The 21,707-nt window shown below is 41.0% G+C and overlaps 1 protein-coding gene across 1 annotated transcript in view; it reads left to right on the top strand.

The window, feature by feature from the left end:
• Nucleotides 1–21,707, top strand: part of LOC125451321 (ADAMTS-like protein 1) — a 515,681-nt gene that overhangs the window by 368,450 nt on the left and 125,524 nt on the right. The window contains exons 13-14 of the mRNA XM_048528318.2: nt 2,885–3,032; nt 8,055–8,139. Coding sequence (XP_048384275.2) covers nt 2,885–3,032; nt 8,055–8,139 — 233 coding nt within the window. The remainder of the gene's footprint in view (nt 1–2,884; nt 3,033–8,054; nt 8,140–21,707) is intronic.

The following is a 21,707-nucleotide window of genomic DNA, read 5'->3' as shown; positions in this document are numbered from 1 at the left end:
AAAACAACCCTCACTAATTTCCTGTAAATCTGCCTAAACATGATCTGATGGGAGAACCCTTTTCACAAAAATATGAACTTGCAAATACACACTTCTAAAGAATGAAAATGACCCACTGAGTCAAAAGCAAACTCTCAAGGGTTTGAGGCTGTCTAATTGATGTAGCCAGGCCTTATAATGGTTTTTGCAATTTGCTACCGAGGGATTGTTTATGCAGCCCAAGTTACATAGTTTAGTGGAAATTCTAGCAACGGCACATGGGAGAAATAAACCACTCAAGTAGCCAGCTGTTGAAATCTGCACCTATGTGTTATAATATATCCAAATAACATTCCAAAACTCACTGCCAGCTCGTTTCCACTGCTGGCCCTGACATTCAGCTCATTTGATTTCAGAATAGGCTCAAAGTGCATATTAATTGCAGACCTCTTCTAAAGCTGATTTTGTATGAACAGCAGCTCCTGACTTTCGTTTGACAATGTTCACTTTCTTCCTACAAATTATTTACTGAGTTCCATCGAATCTTAATGCGGAAATCCAGGAAACAACGATAAACCTTTAGCAAAATATGCAATCAGAAAACATAGCTTTTAAAAGGTGCCCATGGGCCAATTACTTAAATATTGATGCCTCAGGCAAACATTAGTGGACCTACTGAAACAATGTTAGTTGACATCACTTTCCTGCATTCTGTTTGTTTGAAGATGCAGAGACTTTCAGTTCTGTTCAATCGTATCTACCAAGAGTTTTTGTCATTCATTACTTCTATTTTTTAAATTTATTTTTACAGACCAATTTGGCTGCAATTTCTCATCCTTCGGGAAGTGGTTAAGTCCACACATTGGTTAGCTCACTTGGCTGGACAGCTAGTTTATGATGCAGAGTAATACCAGTAGTGTAGATTCAATTCCCACATCAGCTGAGGCTCTTCTTCTCAACCTCTCCCCTTAGCTGCAGTGTGGTGGGTCTCACGTTAAGCCACCACTAATTGTCTATTACTAAAGAGAGAGCAGCCCTCTAGTTCAGTAGGACTATGGCAACTTTACCTTTCACTGTCCACAAGTGCAAATATGGCAGCAATTGTATTTTGAGTGTTCCGGTACAGATTTCCTTTTATGCAATTACTTGCTGTTAATTTACTGGAAAATTGTGAAGTCGTGCTGGGCAGAGAAAAGTTCTTCAGTTCATCATACACTCTTAACAAGAGCCCCTAGTTCTCGGCTGTTTTCTCAGAGCCCTGCAAAATTTTCTTTCTGCTCTTATCCAATTTCCTGTAGAAAGTTATAATCGTCTCTGCTTGCACTGCTGCTATGACAGCACATTGTAGATCATCATAACTCACAGTAAAATTTTCTCCTTGCCTGTAGTCTAGGACTCTGGTTATTGATCCTCCTGCTATCGGAAACAACTTCGGTTTTACTCTCTCAAATGCCTGCATCGTTTTGAACACCTCCTTGCAACCTCCTTTAACCTAAAAAGAACGGCTTCTGTTTCTCCATTCCTCACATTTCTGAAGTCTCTACCATCTAGTAAATCACTTCCATTCCCTCTCCAAGATCTTGACATTCTTTCTGAGGTCAGTGTGTCTGAAGAAGGATCTCTGGACTTGAAAGGTTAACTCTGTTTTTTCTATATAAACGTTGCCAGTCTTCCTGAGTCTCTCCAGAAACTTTTATTTTTGTTTGTTTCAGCTCCCCAACATCTATAGCTCTGTATTGTATTTCTCCAGTGGTTTAGAAAGGTTTAGAGTAACTTCTTTGTTTTGACAGGACTGGCAGCTCAATCTTCCAAGGTACAGATGCTATAGGAAGGATAGAAGGGGAAGCAAGAGAGGACGGAAGTGGCATTTTTGATTACAGAAAACATTGTGGCTGTACTTAGAGAGGGTACCCCTGAGGGATGGTCCAGTGAAGCTATGTGGGTGGGACTGAGGAGTAAATAAGGTGGTCACATTGCTGGGATTGTACCATAGCCCTCCCCTCCCTCCCAACAGTTAGTGCGAAATTGAGGAGCAAATATGTTGGGACATTGTAGGTAACTGTAAGAATTTAGTAGAATTGTAATAATAGGAGATTTTAGCCTTAGTGTCTTATTTTGTCACCTTCAAAGATTTATTTCCACATACTCCAAAGATGTGCAGTCTAGGTGGATTGGCCATGCTAAATTGCCTGTAGTGTTCAGGGTGTGTGGGTTATAGGGGAATGGTTCTGGGTGGGTTGCTGCAAAGGGGCGGTGTGGACTTGTTGGGCCGATGGGCCTGTTTCCACACTGTAGGGAATCTAATCTAATCTAATGTTCTTAAACATCTCTGTCCTGTGCCCACGTTTACCATTCATTTAGCTGATTTTTATTTGCTCATTAATTGCAATTGGGTCAACTCTAAGGCAACAAAAATTTAATATTTAGATTGAATGTGTTTCCTTTTCAAAGTTATTTGTATTATTACCAAATATGGATTTAATTTTCTTATATGTGATGCTTTGATTTGTAAGAAGCTTTCAGTTCTGAATGTTGAAATCCCTTCCTAACTCATCCTGCCTTCTCACCTGCCTTGAAACTGTGGCATTGCTTGAGTCAGTATTCCCTTAAAATGAAAGTCAGACAGTAACATGTACGATTTATAACTCCAGCTCAGATGCTATTAAGCCACACAATTTATTGACTATGTAAGACCGTGACGTTTTAATAGGATGGTGCACCCTGCTTAATTTATGTGTAAGTGCTTTTCTTTGGCAGGAATCATTGAAATAACAATCATGCGGATTGACTCATGTCATCTTATTTTGAATATGCTTCGCTTACTTAATTCACTTGCTGCACACGCTGTTTATCGCTGTGATATGATCACTGACCATGTGTATTTTGTTGCTCTCTCTCTCTCTAGTGTACAGTAACTTGTGGACAGGGCCTCAGATATAGAGTGGTCCTGTGTATTGACCACAGAGGACTCCATGCAGGTGGTTGTAATGCAAAAACAAAACCGCACATCAAGGAAGAATGTATTGTCACTGTACCTTGTTATAAACCAAAAGGTAAAATAGTTGTTTGGTCATCAAGCTGTATGATGCTATGTGACTCATTAGCCAAATTCCTTTGTCTTTATCTCAGCAAATGCTTTAATAGATTTTAAAGAATGTGTTAATGACTCCATTAACACTGTAGGCTAAGAAATGCATTACAAAGATGCATAGTGGCCCTACAATAATACTGCATGCCTCGGTTGCTTGACTGAAATGTTGAGGTAATGTTATATTTGTTGAACAGTTTATCAATGTGATTACACACGTGGAGAATTTCCTCGGAGCTGCTCCCATGTAAACAGAGTTTTACCACAATTCCCACAACATTCCAACAGGAGAGAGTTTTCGGCCAAAGAGTTAGTTCAAGAAGCTGTGTGTCTCACTTCCTCACGCTCGATTATTCCTACAGACGTTTGTCTACTTAGCTTATTTTTTATCGAAAAAAATCTGCCAAATAAAACTAGGAATGCGATAAAAATGTGTTGACAATAATATACATGGTTCAAGTATATGCACTACAAAATATATATCCACTGGGTTTTGCTTATTGGTGGAGTCCAGTTTTAACATCAAGGCATTAAAGAGGTGGCCTCAGCTCTGATAGTGTCAGCAGTCAGCAAACTGCCACTTTCACAAACACATTTGTTGGCTTAAAGACATAACTGGTCAATGAGGCTCCTTTCCCTTTGACCAGAAATCATTGGGACCCCATCTCTTACCTGACTAGCGGTCAAAACAGTTTTGACCCCTTTATTGCCTATGGTCAACATAGCTCTATGTCCTCTCAGGGCTGTGGTCGATGTGGCTTTGGCTCCTTTCTGACCACCTTTAGGGTGGTGATGCCAAAAACCTCGGATGACAAATGAGAAATTATTTTGAGCAGCCAAAAATCTGAATTCTGTGTGTGGTTTTGTGACACCAATTTTGAAGCCTGAAGCTTGCTTCAACGTTGCTTAGAACTGATGCTAATCATTGGGGTTCAGACACTGAGTTTATGTATTGCCTCCAATACAGAAGCATTTCACAATGAAAAATTGTACATAGAGATCTGTCCGTGGAGACCTCATTGCTGAGTTTTTGATGGCTGCAATGGCAGTGCTGGAACAAAATCATAAAATTCACCCTAGAAACTAAATTTATTTTCCTATCCGTATTTTTTCGTCTGTCGTACAATTTGTATTAAGTAAGATAATTCCACATTGATCCCTGCAGACATTTTGGGATCAATTTACTGTGAAAACATTTTGATCTTTGACTTCTCCAAACTAGAATATCAATGGAAAAACTATCATTTATTCCAAAATAGAAGCTACGTTTTACCCAGGAGCTTATTATTCTAATAAGTTGTTCCAAAAGTAAAAGATGTGATTATAGCATCATGCTGTGTAATATGGAAATTCACCTAAATGGGCTGAGCTGTGTCTGAAATCACTAGTCGTTAGCAAATACCTTGAGAAGGCATGTAACATCAAAAAAAAAACAGAGTAAATGGTTAATATAACAATGTAGAAACTTTTATTTCAGGGTATAAAGCAAAACTGTCTGCCAGACCCCACAAATCACCTTCTCCCTCTTACCACACCTGTCCTCACCTCCTGTAGCAGATTAGAGTTTATATCTTCCCCTCTGTTCTCTTTGAGGCTTCCCAATCACACATTCACACCATTCAAGGATCAAATGGGTGAACTGTCTCTACCAGAATTTCAGTTTATACACAAGAAGCTGTCTAGGATCTACTCAGGTGACTGTAGAAAGTATTAACATTCAAAGTGAAATTCAAAGACCCATTGATTAACTGAACACACATTAACCACAAACACACATTTTTAAACAAATAACAAACTTTACTATATGAATGAAATAAATAGAGCAAGCAATAATAACTGCTCTTTCGTTTGTCAAAACTCAGGAGTACAAGTCCAGTCTCCCTTTTACTTTCTAATTCTGCCCAAGAGTCGCCTTACTCATTGATATCTGGAAGATTCATTCACTTGTCCTTGAGTAACGCAATCACATATGCCACAACTCTGGAATTCATTATAATTTCTCCTCAGTATTCCCACAATTTTTGGAGGTGTGAGATTTCATATGGATCCTTCCATTAGCTTTCAGCTAAGCAACCTTCCAACTTTCTGTCAAAATGCCACAGATATGGACAACTTGGCATAAACTTGGGCGTCACTGCATTGGTGCTTAGTGTTTTAACAATGAAGAACATCACTGCATCCTAATAAGGATTCATTTTCCTAACTGGCTGTACACAGACTTTTTTTTCCTCAATCAGTTGATATCACGGCTGCCCTAAAGCTTCTCATCAACTCTATCTTGTTCTCTGACAGTTCCCACAATAAAGCTGATCTGATTATTTTCTACAAGCAAACACACAAAGATAAATTTAAGACAAGAATTCTCTCCACTCACATTTAGCTCATCTGCATGATTACTTGGCATATTTGGGGGTGCTCCAAATAAAAATGTAAACTAATTTTTTTACCTTTCTTTAGCAATATTTGATTTTTGTGACCTGTATGAATAATTTATCTCTCTCATGGGGTTAGACAGGTTTTTCTTTTCCACATGAATTAACTTCCACATCCCTGGAATCAATGTCATCTATCCCTTCTATATTCTCTTTTGAACACCTTCATAGCCATCCAGAAATGTGGTACCCTGTTTGGACACAATATTCCAGTTGATACTGAACAAGTGTTTTATATGGGCATGACATAACTTGTTGCTTTTGTACTCAGCATTCATATTAGTGAAGCCTAGGATGCTGTGGACGTTATTAACTGCTCTCTCAACCTGTTCTTCAATGATTTGGGTTTATATACATCCACCTGCTCTTGCACCGCCTTAGACTGTAGTCTTTATTTTATATTGTCTGTCTATCCCACCAAGATGATTGAGTTCACACTCAACTGTATTAAATTTGACTTGATGTTTGTCTGCCCATTTTATAAACTCGTTTCATTCTTTATGAAATTCTCCATCATCTTCCTTATGGCTCATAATACTTTGAAGTTGAAACTATGTCCTGTACACAAATGTCTATCTAATAACTATAGATCAGAAACAGCAAAGGTCTGAACACTGTGTTAATCAGTCATTTTGACCTTGATAAATGCATTGGAATCCAGCTTGCTTTTTTTGCCGCCAACTGATGGAAAGTATGGAACAAAAACAGAAGTTGCTGGAAGCTCAGCAGGTCTGGCAGCATCTGTGAAGAAAAAAATCAGAGTTAACATTTCAGGTCCGGTGACCCTTCCTCAGCACTGGAAAGTATGGCCACTCATTACATTCAGCAGTGTACAGAAAGCCAATGAATCAAAAGCCAATTACTGGAAGACGCAACAGGTCTGGCAACATCTGTGGAAAGAAAAACACAGTTAATACTATGAGTCCATTGACCTTTTGTCAGAAAGGTTCTGGTGAAGGGTCAGTGAACTCAACATGTTAACTCTGATTTTATTTTTCTCCATAGAAGCTACTGGATGTGCTGAGTTTCTGTAGCACTTCCTGTTTTTCTTTCTGATCTCCAGCATCCGCAGGTCTTTCGATTTTATATTGTTTACAGAAAGCCAGTATTGGAGCTTATCTTGTCAGTAATGCCTGAAGTGGGTGGGGGTATAGTCTGCCAGTGTCCTGCAGCTAGTGCTGTTGTGTCTGGCCTCAGGTTTCCCATCCCATCCCATTCCTTGTCCAGACCAAGGGGCCTCAAGCAAGATGCCAGTCACCAAGTACTCCCTTTCTCATGGTGACTCCCATAAGGTGGATCCGTACAACACTCCCCTATTTTAGGTAAAATCTTTAAAGAATTGCCAGACGAAATGATGAAAAACATCAACTGTAGACAACTTCAGACGAACTCTCCTGGAAAACTCTCCTGTTCAGTTTCAAAATTCTGCTTCAAATCTCAAGGAGCAAGTGATAAAAGGCAATTTACCTTCAAGCAGCACTCAGTCGTCCATGACTAGTTTACACCTGATCAAGTGGTCACTGGGAGATGGCATCAGACCAAGTAGTCCCTACTAGTATGCTATACAGCCTCAATAATAAGCAATGCTAGGCAGTTTAATTCTTTATTAGCCTCTTAACAATCATTTAGGCAACCATTCCAATCATGAGCTTTACCATGATAGTAGGAACTGCAGATGCTGAAGAATCTGAGGTAACGCACTGTAGAGCTGGATGAACACAGCAGGCCAAGCAGCACCAGAGGAGCAGGAAAGCTGACATTTTGGGCCTATTTTCTGAAGAAGGGTCTAGGCCGGAAATGTCAGCCTTCCTGCTTCTCTGATGCTGCTTGGCCCGTGGTGTTCATCCAGCTCTACAGTTTGTTATCTCATGAGCTTTACCATGTTGGCTTTTTGCACTAACTGCATGTTAAAGCAATGTTTCAGCTCCAGGTCCCATCCTCATTGATCTCAGACATTTTTGAATGTTTATAATATAAGGCGCCCAAGTTTCTCCAAGCAATGCCACTATTGAATAATGTCTTAATTTATCATACTCAGTCAATACAAGAGGTGGTTCAAGACTGTCACTGAAAAGAAAGTGATTGAGGGGTTTATGGAGACAATTTCTGCCTGAAAGTTAAGGGGATGTGGGAGAAAATATGGGGGAAGAAGGCCTTGTGTTGGGGAAACAGTGAGGTGGGAGTGGGAGGATTAAAGGACAAATGTACAAAGATGCAAGACAATTAGAGTGTTTAAACAAAGCACTACCATTGTTAAGTAAATACACAGACACCATGTTATTTTAAGCTGCTGCTGAATTTTTGGTTTGTAGAGAAAGGTTAATACATTTTGAAACATAGCTTCTGCAGCTCATCGAACAATTATCAAGTAGGGAACCTATAAGAAGCACAAAAAAGACAATAGCAATGAATTATCTTTGAACATTAATCATCTAACTTTATTATACCAAGTGGGCTGGTCTAAGGGCTGTAATCTTGTCAACATGTGCAACTACTCATTAAAACGGTCTTTCAAAACCTGTCAGGTAAATTTGACATATTTGTTTGGTTTACAGAGAAACTCCCCGTGGAAGCTAAGTTGCCATGGTATAAGCAGGCACAAGAGCTGGAGGAATTACTGACTGTTTCTGAAGAACCATCGTGAGTCTTTTGAAATTTTATATGAATTTTGTAGGAAGTGTCAAATTCAATAAGAATGAGCTCCTTTAAATTGCATTGAAAATTGCCTGTCACACAGATCATGTAAATATGGTTTAACAAGTATAACCAGACATGCTTCTACAGGAAGCTAGAGTCACATTCCAATTTTTCAGCGTGGGTAGACTATTCATGTTAGGCATTTTCCCTTTCTGCAAAGTAGCACACATTACCAATTGGTTGTCTGTCTGAATCAGCCAACTAACAAGAAGTAATAGTCCCATCAGACTTCGTACAGTGCACTCCTGCTATTTAAATTCCCATTTACTCTCTCCATCCCCTGAGACTTTTCCGTGACTGTTCAGTGAATGCTGACACACTCCAGAATACCACCTATGTACCTTTTATTCATGTTTAATCACGCACACACCGTGATCGGAATAATAGAATACCTGAATACAGGACATGCGAGACAATCATACTGATGATCATTGCAACATCCTGTTAGGATCAGCAGAGAAAGCTTAAACCCATTCCTCTTTGTTCAGTCTTCTCAGTTGTTCAGAACCAAGATTTAAGTTCTTCAGTTTTGCACATGATGATGCTTTTCTCCAATTAAAAATGGAGTTAATGCTGTTTTACTGAGAGCAGCAAGTTGTCATCTTCAGTGGGTTTTCTTCAGTCAAAGAGAGTTATCACCTGTTAAACTAGGGAAAAGTAACAACTATGTGAGGTCAAGCATGGCTTCCATGTTATTACTTTGGCCCAAGCACACGCATTTATTTATTATTTATTCACTCATGGATGGGGCTAGCATCCCCAGTTGCTGTTAAGAAGTTGGTGGTGTACTACTGCGTTCCACAGGTAGACCAAAAATGCCACTAGGCAGGTAGTCCTAGGATTTGAACTCAGCAATACGGAAGGAACAGTACTGCTTTCCAAATCAGTGTGGTCAGTGGCTTGGAAGAGAACTGGAAGGTAATGATGTTCTTGTGTATCTGCTGTTAGTGTCCTTCTAGATGGAAATCGTTATAGGTTTAGAAGGTGTTGTCTCTGGATAGAACATAGAACATAGAACAGTACAGCACAGAACAGGCCCTTCAGCCCACAATGTTGTGCCGACCATTGATCCTCATGTATGCACGCTCAAATTTCTGTGACCATATACATGTCCAGCAGTCTCTTAAATGACCCCAATGACCTTGCTTCTACAACTGCTGCTGGCAACGCATTCCATGCTCTCACAACTCTCTGCGTAAAGAACCTGCCTCTGACATCCCCTCTATACTTTCCACCAACCAGCTTAAAACTATGACCCCTCGTGCTAGCCATTTCTGCCCTGGGAAATAGTCTCTGGCTATCAACTCTATCTATGCCTCTCATTATCTTGTATACCTCAATTAGGTCCCCTCTCCTCCTCCTTTTCTCCAATGAAAAGAGACCGAGCTCAGTCAACCTCTCTTCATAAGATAAGCCCTCCAGTCCAGGCAGCATCCTGGTAAACCTCCTCTGAACCCTCTCCAAAGCATCCACATCTTTCCTATAATAGGGCGACCAGAACTGGACACAGTATTCCAAGTGCGGTCTAACCAAAGTTTTATAGAGCTGCAACAGAGCTGGATATTTGGTAAATTTCTACAGTGCATCTTATAGATGGTACACACTTCTGCTACTGAGTATCTATGGTGGAGTAAATGGATACCTGTGGATGTGGTACCAATCAAGTGGGCAGCATTGTCCTGGATGGTGTCATGCTTCTTGAGTGTTGTTGGGGCTGCACTCACCGAGGCGATGGGGAGGACTTTGCCACACTCCTCATTTGTGACTTGTAGATGTGAATGAACTGTGGAGAACGGATTAAGAGGTGAGTTACTCACTGCAGAGTAGCCTATGACCTGCTCTCGTAGACATGATATAATGGTTAGTCCAGTTCAGTGACTGTTCAGTGGTAACTCCAGGATTATGGTAGTGGGGCATTTTGTGATGGTAATGCCATTGAATGTTGATAGTAAACAGTAAGTTGCCCATTATTGGAGATGGTGATTGCCTGATATTTGCGTGGTCTAAATATTACTTGGCTACTTTTCAGCCAAAATATGGATATTGACCAAATCTTGCTGCATTTTGATATGAAGAATCATGATTGGTGCTGAACATTAGGCAATCAACAGTGAACATCCTCAGTTCTGATCTTACGATGGAGCGAATGTTGTTGATGGAGCAGCTGAAGATGTTTGGGCCTAAGACACTACACTAAGCAACAATAGTCTCTCACTACAGTGGTAGTGTCCCTACCTCTGGTTGAGGAAGCCTGGGCTCAAATCCCACCTGCTGTAGAGGTGTGTCATAACATGTTGGAAAGGTTGACTAAAGCTAAGCAAATCTCTTAGGAGCTCTTGTGATGCAGTGATAATATCTCTACCTCTGAGCCAGGAGGCCTGGGTTTAAGTGCTGTGTGCTTCAGAGGTGTGTAAAAATGCCTCCGAACTCAAGTAGCTTACCCCCAGGAACTCCTGCTGAGATGACTGATTTACAACAGCCATAACCTTTTTCCTGTCTGGCAAGTAAGCCTCCAACTAGGGGAGAAATTTCTCCCTGTTTCCCATTGTAACAAGTTTTTCAAGGGCTTCTTGATGCGACAGTTTTTTGTCAAATACAGCCTCAGTGTCAAGGGCTGTCACTGTCTCCTTGCCCCTATAATTCAGTTCTTTTGTTCTCGCTTGAAACATGCATATAGTGAAGTCAGGAGCTGAGTGGACCTGGCAGAACCCAAACTGGGTGTTGCTGAGTAGGTGCTGCTTGATAGCACTGCTGATAACACCTTCCATTACTTTACTGATGATTCAGAGTAGACTGATGATGAGGCAATAATTGGCCGGGTTGGATTTGTCCTATTTTTTGTGTACAGGACATATCTGGGCAGTTTTTCACATTGTTGGGTAATTGCCAGTGTTGTAACTGTACTGGAATAGCTTGGCTATTTGAGTGGCAAGTTCTGGAGCACATGTCTTCAGAACTTTTACCAGAATGTTGTCAAAGCCCACAGCCTTTTCAGCATTCAGTGCTTCAACCCTTTTTTGATATCATGGAGTAAATGAAATTGGCTGAAGATTGACATCAGTGATGCTGGGGATCTCTGAAAGAGTCTAAGATGGATCAGTAGTGCAAGTAGTTCAGCCTTGTCTTTTGCACTGATGTGCTGGACCCCCCTCATTGGGGATGGGAATTCTTGTGGAGACTCCCCTCCAGGGATTGTTTAGCTGTCCCCCATTCACAACTGGATGTGGAAGAACTACAGAGTTTAAATCTGGCCCATTGGGTGTAGGTTTGTTTAATTCTGTCTCACTTGCTGTTTATGTTATTTGGCATGTGCGTAGTGCTGTTTTGTAGCTTCAGCAAGTTGACAGCTTATTTTTAAGTATGCCTGGTCCTTCTCCTGGCATGCTCTCCTCTACTCTCCATTGAAACATATGCAAGTACAAATCTAAAAGAAGATAGTTTAATAGAAATCAAATGAAAGAATGTACAGTGCAGAGTCCTTTGGTTGTCTTTGAGGTGTATGGAGTTTTAAGCAGAAACCACTGTTGGATTGTCTGTAGTTTTTTTCGGATGTGGTCAGTCACTGTGAATGTTGCGATTCTTGAACAGATCAGCTTTGGACGTGCATCTGCAGCATAAACCACAAGCTTCTCATCATGTATCAAGCCATAATTATTAGTTTTGACATGTTAAAACTGACGCTTAGCCTACAATGTGGACAATCCATTTTTACAAAAGAGTTTTGATAATCCATTTTCAAGTGTTCCCTGTATAGATGGGCAAGGTTTAGATCCTCCTCTTAGCATTACAAGTTTCAGATTTGGGTCTTTGTTTCTGCAATATGTGTAGGCAAGATATTTTGTCCTCGAGATGTTTGGAAATCTCATTGTGAACTATACATTCCCGATCATGAATTTCAATGTCCAGTTAATAACTATTTGGAAAGACTTTTCAAGTGTGAGTTTCAGCCATGCTATTTAGGAATTACTCTGCAAATTCCAGAGAGATTAGCTATTTTCATGTCAAGTGACCTCTACCATTTTGAAATGTCACAGCATGTTATTAACTGTATTTCTCTGTTCTATGTTCTCTCAAATATGAAATATCATCATAACCAACTCAATACAGGTGTGGACAGAATCTCTGACTTGACCAGTATTCCAGGCAGGGCTTAGGTGTATGGAGGTCATTGCTTTTACCCACTCCCATTCTGCAGTTTTTGGGTAGACGTTGTAGTGCTTTGGGGAAGTAGTCCAAACCCTCAGGCAAAGCAGGCCTAGCCCTCTTCCAGAACTGTGCTACCTACCAGCCACTCATTTCAAGAAGATGACTCATAATAGATCACTAGTTGTGGGCCATTGCAGTATTGAGGACAGAGGAGGTTGCTTGCAGGTTGCAGGGGAAAATGATGACTTACCGATAATGTCACTGCACTCCTATCGTTAAAGCCGAGGTTAATGTTATGGGTTCAAGGGTTAAAGACCCACGCTGGCAACTGTTGGAATTTAAAATCTATCAATTAGTAAATCTTGAATTGAAAGCTAGTTTCAGTGATGGTGACCATGACAACTATGACTGTGTAAACCCATCTGGTTCACCAATGTCCTTCAGAGAAGGAAATCCTATCTGCTGTGAGCAATGTGACCCCGACTCACAGTAATATGGCAGATTCTTACCAGCTGTTTGAAGTTTCCAAGCAGGCCATTCAGTTCAAGGGCATGTGTAGGTGAACATCGTATGCCAATGTTGCCAGCAATGCTTACATTCCATGAAAGAATAAAGGAAAACAACGGTGGACCTGGCATGTAGAGAGTAGGGTTGGTTGTTGATCTGTGTAGCAGGAGATGGAATTCCTGTAGAGAGCAGTGTTTCAGTTTTTTAAGAGGTATACCCTAAGTTACATAATAGTAATCCGTTTCTTTTTCCATTTATTAAAAAATAAGCTTGTTCCAAAAAGATAATAATTTTTTTGTTAATGACGGAAGATAGTATGAATTGACTTTGTTCTGAATAATAGTCTGACAAACAACTTGTTCCTCTTGCTGTTTTAATTGGGTCGTTACATGTTTGTGACAGCTAGTAGAATATCGGAGCTCGATTTTCAGTGCACTCTTACATGCTGAGTTATGGCAGTGATGGTAGAGGAAGCTCAGTGGAATCAGATGGTGGAACAGTAATCAACTCAAACTCCATCTCGCACCATTTCCACCCAATAGGAGGAGTACAAATCTCCTCAATAACAGCAGACAGTGCAGTTTAACCTCTCATGTTGCTTAAAGCAGCAGCATAAGCTACTGTGTTACTCTGTCCAGCTGCTGCCTCCAATTATGCTATTTGGAATAATAAGGTTTTATTTATCCCTGCATTAAAAAAGAACAGGTATTTTTCAGTCTGTTCATACAACCAGCACTCTACACCAAACTGTGAAATCCTATCCATATATTCAGCGTCAGGAAGTCAGTTATGCCATATTAGAACATCCAGATCATGACACCCCCCCCCCCCCCCCCCCCGAGCACCAAACTAAAATTTTAACCAGACTTAAAGTTCTCGTTTCACAATTCCTGACCACGAAGCAATTTTGACCAGATTGGTGATTAGCAAAGCCAGCTTTTCCTGGTTACCTTTATTATGAAAAATTATTGAAAAATCAAAAAGAACTGTTTAAAGATGGATAATAGATTTATAGATTGTTATAGCTGTTAAGTAGAACCTGATACAGCAGATGAAAAGGCAACTTTATATTAGAAGGAAATTCATAAGTTGAAATGTATTGAGTCCAGATCATTTTAAAGAGAGAGGTGATGAGAAATCCTTGCTCTGGAGATTGTACATTGGGAAATTGAAGTGGTGCTACTTGAGCTGATTTGAGTGTACAGAATGCTCATGGTTTTCTTTTTAATGAATCTCATCCTTGAGCCTACTGGATAAGACAGGCTGAACATATCTGCTGGGTCAGTGGAGAAAAATCTCAAATCATTTTTTTCATAAATCTGCTGCCAACCCTGTAAATGCCCGTTGCTTTGGTGCACTTTGTCCATTTCCCATCCCACGGATACAGAAGCTTACTCTCATGTGACGCTGAACAATTTATTGTACACACAAAGACAAGGCAATGGTTATGTTGGACCCTGAGTCCCTGCTTCAGGCTGTTGTAAGGTTCCTGTCTTCCAAATGGATTTTCGGAGGAAATGTATAAAATGTCAATTCCCATGAAGGATAAAAAAAACTATACATTTTTTCTAATCATAGAATTTCTACATTGACATTCGTATATTAGAATGAGTAGAAAATCTTGCCCCAGATTTTCTGGCATTCAGATATCTACAGACAACTCATTTATGTTCAATACAGGAGGGAGTGGTAATAAAACTTTCTTGCTTTGAGTAAACAAAAGCAATTGCTGCATCGTAACTCGATTGTCAAATTATGTGGTTGTCCTCATCTTGTTGTGTTGCAAATTTAAATTTGGTACAAGATGCTGTTTTATCAGAAACTTCTTCAAGCCTCAGTATAAAAACTATGGGATAGCCACAGAATTACACAGAAAATCTAAAACAGTCAGAGCAGCAACTCTGTTATCGGTGTGGAGGATGTAGTGTGATAAACAGTACTGCGCTCCAGACTTCACTGCGGAGTAGAAATTCAAGCAAGAGAAATACTGAAGGCTTGAAGAGCCATTTTGAGCCATCTCACTCATGTTATTTCTCACAAGTAAGTATTTAAAGTGGGAGCTCAGGAAAAAAGGTTTCCAGAAGGGTCAGCAGAAAAATGAGTTCAAGAATACGATGCAAGTATTGAAAATCATCATGTGAAACAAAAGGATATGTGACCAGTCAAGGGAAAGCAGTCCTTTAACTGAAAGAAGCTGAATCACTTTGCATGCAAGTGTTTTGCTGGAAAGAAGAAAAGCAAGCCTATGAAGATGGCTATTGGAGTGATGTCAGATGATGACTCTGACAAATAAGTCCTTATCATGGTACTAGTTGCCACTGTTGTAAGACAAGGTGATAAATGATGTGTAACTATTAGAATTATAACCGCAAAAGGAGAGAATCAAATAAATGTGAAATGTAAGACAGACAATGGTGCTACATGAAACATCACGATTTGTGGATTTACCAAGCAAGATTCTTGCCTAATTTGTCATTGATTCCTTTGTGCAATGATGTCTAGTGCTATGAAGGCACAGAACAAGAAGCAATTTTCATTCACATCAAGTAAATAGTATCAGCAGTGCCAGTGCTTAACTACTATAAACTTGATGAAGAAGTTACTCTGCAGTAAGATGTCAGTGAGCCAAGACATTGAAGCAACTCTCATGCAGCAAGGACAATTCGTTGCTTTTTGTAAAATGGGCATGGACACCAACTGAACAACACTAAACAGGGATTGAGAGAGTCTGGCTATTAACTTTGCTTGTGAGAATGTTATTGTGTACCTGTTTGGGAGAAACCAAATGATGGTAGAGTCTATCCACGAGCTACGTCAAACTATTTTTATCTGCTCCATCACATCTGCAAAGAGTATCATTTCCCTTGTAAAAGTATATCATTTGGAAGTGACATACAAGCAAGGTGAGCAGAAGGTCATCATCAAAATGCTGTTGAGAGTCATATTCCTTATGAATGAAGTTAAGATGATAATACAAAATGTGAAATTTTCAGATTCAAGATTGCCTGGAAGTAATCATTCCAGCAGATATATTGACTCTGACTGCAAATGTTATGCTCAGATCATGCCAATGAATCAATACAATGTTCTGCTGTAGGTGCTACAGGAAGTAGTGATGAAAGAATGGCTGCAACCATCAGTGACATACTTGTTGGTACAGGACAGTATGGGACATACAGAGATGAAATTATTGACAAAGATAACATCTTGTACAAAGAAACGGTAGAGCCACTAGAAAGGAGGTGCTGAAGTGAATCCCTTGAAACACTCAAGGAATTAAATCCTGCCTAAGGAAATAAGAAAAAAATGTTCTACTGGTCGAGGATGATCAATGATTTCATCCAGTGCAAGTCAGTGCAATGCATATAAAGTGAAGCAAGCAGACAAATCACGGATGAAACTTGGAGTAGATCTCTTCACTCTTGCAGGATTAATTATCTAATCTCAAAGAACCACAGAGAATTAGACCAGCCGACATATTTGGCTATCAGTGGATACTAAAATGCTTGAAAGCATATTGCAGATATTGTAACAAGTGCCTTAAGTGAAATTCATTAGTGAAGGATTCAGCTACTTCATAAATGATTGGGCAATACAACACCACACATCATCTCCACACTATCCCCAGTCAAATGGAAGGCTGAGGCATCAGTGAACATCACCAAAGGATTGTTCCAACCAGATAAGGAGGGGTGAACAGATTCCTTCCTCTCCTTGTCCCTCACCGGTTTGATTATTACCAAGTGCGAATGTTTTAAAAGGATAATCTGTCAATTTAGTATGTACTTAACTAGGAGTAACTCAGTGAGTGGAAATAAACAAGATTCTGTAATTAGAAAAGCAAGCAGCTACTTTTATTTTAAAATGCACTCAGGTAAAGATGCAGAAAATTATAAATGGTAAACAGATTTCCTGACTTTGGTGACTCACACAAGCAGATGTGCAAGTTGCAGAGTAGCATAGGGTACGACCCCTGGTGCATTCACCGATGCCCAATCTTCATTCCATGTGGTATCAAGAAATAGCTGATGGCACTGGATACTGCAAAGGCAAGGGGACCTGCCAATATTCCAGCAATAGTATTGAGTGTTTGTGCCCCAGGTGTTCTGTTTCCCCTTTCAAGCTCTTATGACATCAGATAGGATGGACCTTATTGCATTCTTTAGCATTAAACCTTTCAGAGCTATTACCTTATCCAACTGAAATCTCTTGTTCTTTAAGGCACATTTTCATTCTATCATGTGGGGAAAGTGCTCTGATTGATTATTATCAAGGATTACTCCAAAACAATGTGAAAGGGTTATTTAGCTAGGCCCCTTTATAATCCACTTCGGAAACTTCAAGAGACTTGATAAGCTTGAACTTGTAAAAAGATCTAGCAGCCATATTAGATTTCATAGTATCAGAGATAATGGGAACTGCAGATGCTGGAGAATCCAAGATAATAAAATGTGAGGCTGGATGAACACAGCAGGCCAAGCAGCATCTCAGGAGCACAAAAGCTGATGTTTCGGGCCTAGACCCTTCATCAGATGAAGGGTCTAGGCCCGAAACGTCAGCTTTTGTGCTCCTGAGATGCTGCTTGGCCTGCTGTGTTCATCCAGCCTCACATTTTATTATCTTAGATTTCATAGTGTCCATTTGGAAATAGCTTATTATATGAAACTAACAGATGAAATTAATAGAGATAGTAGGAACTGCAGATGCTGGAGAATCTAAGATAACAAGGTGTGGAGCTGGATGAACACAGCAGGCCAAGCAGCATCAGAGGAGCAGGAAAGCGGACGTTTCAGGCCTAGGTGAAATGTCAGCCTTCTTGCTTCTCTGATGCTGCTTGCCCTGCTGTGTTCATCAGCTCTACACCTTGTTATGTCATGATGAAATTAATAAGTACTATTTGATAAAGCATTATCTTCTCAGCAGGATTATAAAAAGAAATGATTAGATCCAACATGCATGTGTACAAGGCCCACTCATTGATGGTATGGAAAGGAGTCTAGTCAACAGTTAATGTCGTACTGCACTCAAGTTACCTATATTAATCCCCATCTGCCACTCCTTGGCCCATTGGCTCATCTGATCGAGATCCCATTGTACTCTGAGGTAACCTTCTTTGCTGACCACTACACCACCAATTTAGGGGCCATTTGCAAAATCACAAGCCATCCCTCCCTATGTTCACATCCAAATTATTTATGTTAATGACAAAAAACAGTGGACCCAGCACTGATCGTTGTGGCATACCTCTGCACATTGGCCTCCAGTCTGAAAAGCAACCCTCCACCACCACCCTCTAACTTCTACCTTCGAGCCAGTTCTGTATTCAAATGGCTTGTTCTCCCTGTTAACCAGTCTACCATGCATAACATTGTTGACTGCCTTGCTGAAGTCCATACATGTCCAATTGCAATTGCAAAAATAAAATTAGTGAAGCCAACAACTGAAGCAGGAAGAGGTGGCAAAATCAAAATGAAATGGCAGGAAACCTTTGATAAAGCAGCCAACTCATGATCAGAGCTGAATATTAGAGAAACCAGTCAGAATGCGCGCACACAATGCTGTCAACAAAAGTCAGCCCTTTTGGCAATTTGGTACCTGAATGGTCATTGAATCACTGAGGTCACAGCTAACAGAATGGCCTTTCAAGCCATATGCCTGTCAAAAACAAACATCTATCTACCCTAATCTCATTTTTCAGTGCCTCATCCATACCTTGTATGCCTAGTTATTGCAAGTGCACATCTACATATTACTTAAATGTTTGAGGGTTTCTATCTGTACCAGCCTTTCAGTTTGTGAGTTCCAATTCCCACCTCTCTCTGAGTGAAAAAAAATCCTCACATCCCTGTAAATCTCCTACTCTTTAACTTAAATCTACGCCCCCAGTCATTGATCCCTCCACCAAGGGGGAAGTCTCTTTCTATCTACCCTATCCATGCTTCCCTGGCCCCCCGCCAAATGATTTTCCACATCTCAATAGTGTTCCTCCTCTGCTCCAAGGAAACCAACCCCAGTCTGGTCAATCTCTTTCCATAACTAAAACCCTGCAGCCCAGGCAATATCCTAGTAGGTCTCCTCTGTACCCTCCCCAGTATCACCACATTCATTCTATAATATGGATGCAGATTCCAGAACTGCACACAGTGTTCTAGTTGTGAGCTAGCCTTTTATTTATAGTTACAGCGTAACCTCCCTGCTGTTAAACTCAGTGCCTCAGCTAATAAAGGTAATTATCGTATATGCCTCCTTAACCACTTTATCTACCTGTCCTGTTAACTCAAAGGGCTGACGTACATACATGCACACCAAGGTCTGTCTGATCTTCTGTGCTTCCCAGGGTCCTACTGTCCATCAGGTATTCCCTTGCCTTTTTTGTCCTGCTCAAATGCATCACCTCACACTTATTCTAATTGAAATCTATTTGCCACTGATCATTCCGTATATATCATTCTGTATTTTAAGCTATTCTCTTTAACATTTGCTAACCCACCAATTTTTTTAAAATCATCCATGAATTAACTAAGCAATCCTCCTACATTTTAAAATCTTTTAAATATACTACAAACAACAAGGGCCTCCGCAGTGATCCCCACAGAGCCTCCGTGGGCATAGGCTTCCAGTCACAAAACCACCCCGAGCTTTCATCTCTTGTTCTTGCTGCTGCCAATTCTGGATCTAATTTGTGAACTTCCCTTGGATTCCATAGGCTCTTACCTTCACTATCAGTCTCCCATCCGGGACCTTATCAGAAAGTCTCACTGACGTCCAAGCCGACTGAATTGAATGAATTGTAACTGTTTACAAACCTGTTCACCACTTTGCAAAATTCAATCATGTTGGTCAGACATGAACTCCCTTATGCTGACTGCTCTTGATTAATCCATGCCTTTTCAAGTGCGGATTAATTCTGTCCCTCAGAACTGCTTGTAATAATTTCCCCATGACTGAGGTTAGACTGACTGGTCTGTAGTTTCCTGTCTTACACTGAGCTCCCTTAATGAATAATGATACCACATTGACTGCTTTCCAAACTTTTGGGACCCCTGCTGTGGCCAGAGAAGAATTGAACATTATTATGGGTGCAAAAACAGAAATTGCTGGAAAACCTCAGCGGGTCTGTGTTGAGAAATCAGAGTTAATGTTTCAGGTTCAGTGACCCTTCTTCAAAACTGATGATGGCTAGGAAAAAGTTATTTTTAATGCAGAAAATAGGGTTGGTGGAGGGGGTAAGGAGTAAATGATAGGTAGAGATTGATCCCAAAAAGAAAGAAGAACAGTTGGACAGAGACGGGAGTGGATAACAATCAGCCCAGGAGAATGAATAGCTGCTAATGGGGATTATTGTTGATACAGTGTGGAGCTGAAGGAACGCAGCAGGTCAGGCAGCATCAGAGGAGTAGGAGAGTTGATGTTTTCGGCCCAGACCCTTCATTAGGACGGGGGAGGGAGAAGGGAGCTGAGAAATAAATAGAGGGTAGAGGAGTGTGTCTGGGGTTTGCAGGTGGGATGGTGATAGGTGGATGCGGGTAGGGGCATTGGGGACTGGTCAGTGGGAAGGGTTGGGTAGATAGGGAGGGAAGGAGATGGACAGGTAGTGTCAGGTCAAGGAGATGGGGATGAGAGGGAGTGTTGGATGTGGGTTGGTGCCGGGTTTGGGGACATTTTGAAACTGGTGAATTCTGTGTTTAGACCATCAGACTAGGCTCCCAAGTTGGAACATGACGTGTTGTTCCTCTACTTTGTGTGTGGCATCATTGCGGCACTGGAGGAGGCCCAGGATGGACATGTCACCCAGGGAGTGGGTAGGGGAGTTAAAATGATTGGCAATCAGAAGTTGTTGTTGATTATAACTTACGGAGTGCAGGTGCTCTGCAGATCTGTCACCGAGTCTCTGTTTGGTCTCATCAATGTAGAGGAGGCCACATTGAGACTAATAGATACAGTAGACCAATTTGGAGGATGTACAGGTGAACCCCTGTTGGATATGGGAATTTTGTCTAGGGCCTTGGATGCAGGTGAGGGGGGAGGTTTAAGGGCAGGTGTAGCCCCTCCTGTGCTTGCAGGGAAAGTTGCCAGGTGTGGTGGGGTTAGTGGGGAATGTGGAGCAGACAAGGGAGTAATGGAGTAAGCAGTCCGTACGAAAGGCAGATAGGAGTAGGAAAGGAAATATTTCTTTGGTGGTGGATGATGCACTGGATGCCGAGGTTGGTGGAGTGGTATGTGAGGATCAGGCGTCTCCATCGTTATTTTTGTTGAGGGGAGCAGTTTTGAGGGCAAAAGTGAGAGCATTTTCTACCACCGAAGGGAGAAGTTGCGGTCATTGAAATAGGAGGCCATCTGGGATGTCTGGGAGTGGAACGCTCCATCTTGGGAGCAGTTGCGGTGGAGGCGGAGGAATTGGGAGTAAAGGATCGCAAACTCACAGGAGTGTAGGTGACCGCACGTGTAGTAAGGTAGCTACAAGAGTTGGTGGGTTTGAAATAGATGTTGCTGTTGAGATGGTCATCAGAGATGGAGACTGAGAGGTCCAGGAAAGGGAGGGAGGTATCAAAGATGGTCCAGGTGAGGTTTGAGGTTGGGATGAAAGGTGTTAGTAAAATTGAACCATTCAATCTCCTTGTGGGAGCACGAGGCAGCACCGATACAGTCAAAGATGTAGCAGAGGAAGAGGTGAGGCGTGGTGCCGGTGTAATAGCGGGAAAGGCACCGTTCCACATACCCTGCGAATAGGCAAGCATAGCTCATAACCATACGGGTGTCCATAGCCATTCCTTTGGTTAATTGGAAGTAAGAGGAGTTAATGGAGAAGTTGATAAGGATAAGGACAAGTTCTGTTAAATGGATGAGGGTGTCGGTGG

Source organism: Stegostoma tigrinum, chromosome 3, assembly GCF_030684315.1.
Source record: "Stegostoma tigrinum isolate sSteTig4 chromosome 3, sSteTig4.hap1, whole genome shotgun sequence".
NCBI classification, from domain to species: Eukaryota; Metazoa; Chordata; class Chondrichthyes; order Orectolobiformes; family Stegostomatidae; genus Stegostoma; species Stegostoma tigrinum.
This window is presented reverse-complemented; position numbering and strand designations above follow the sequence as displayed.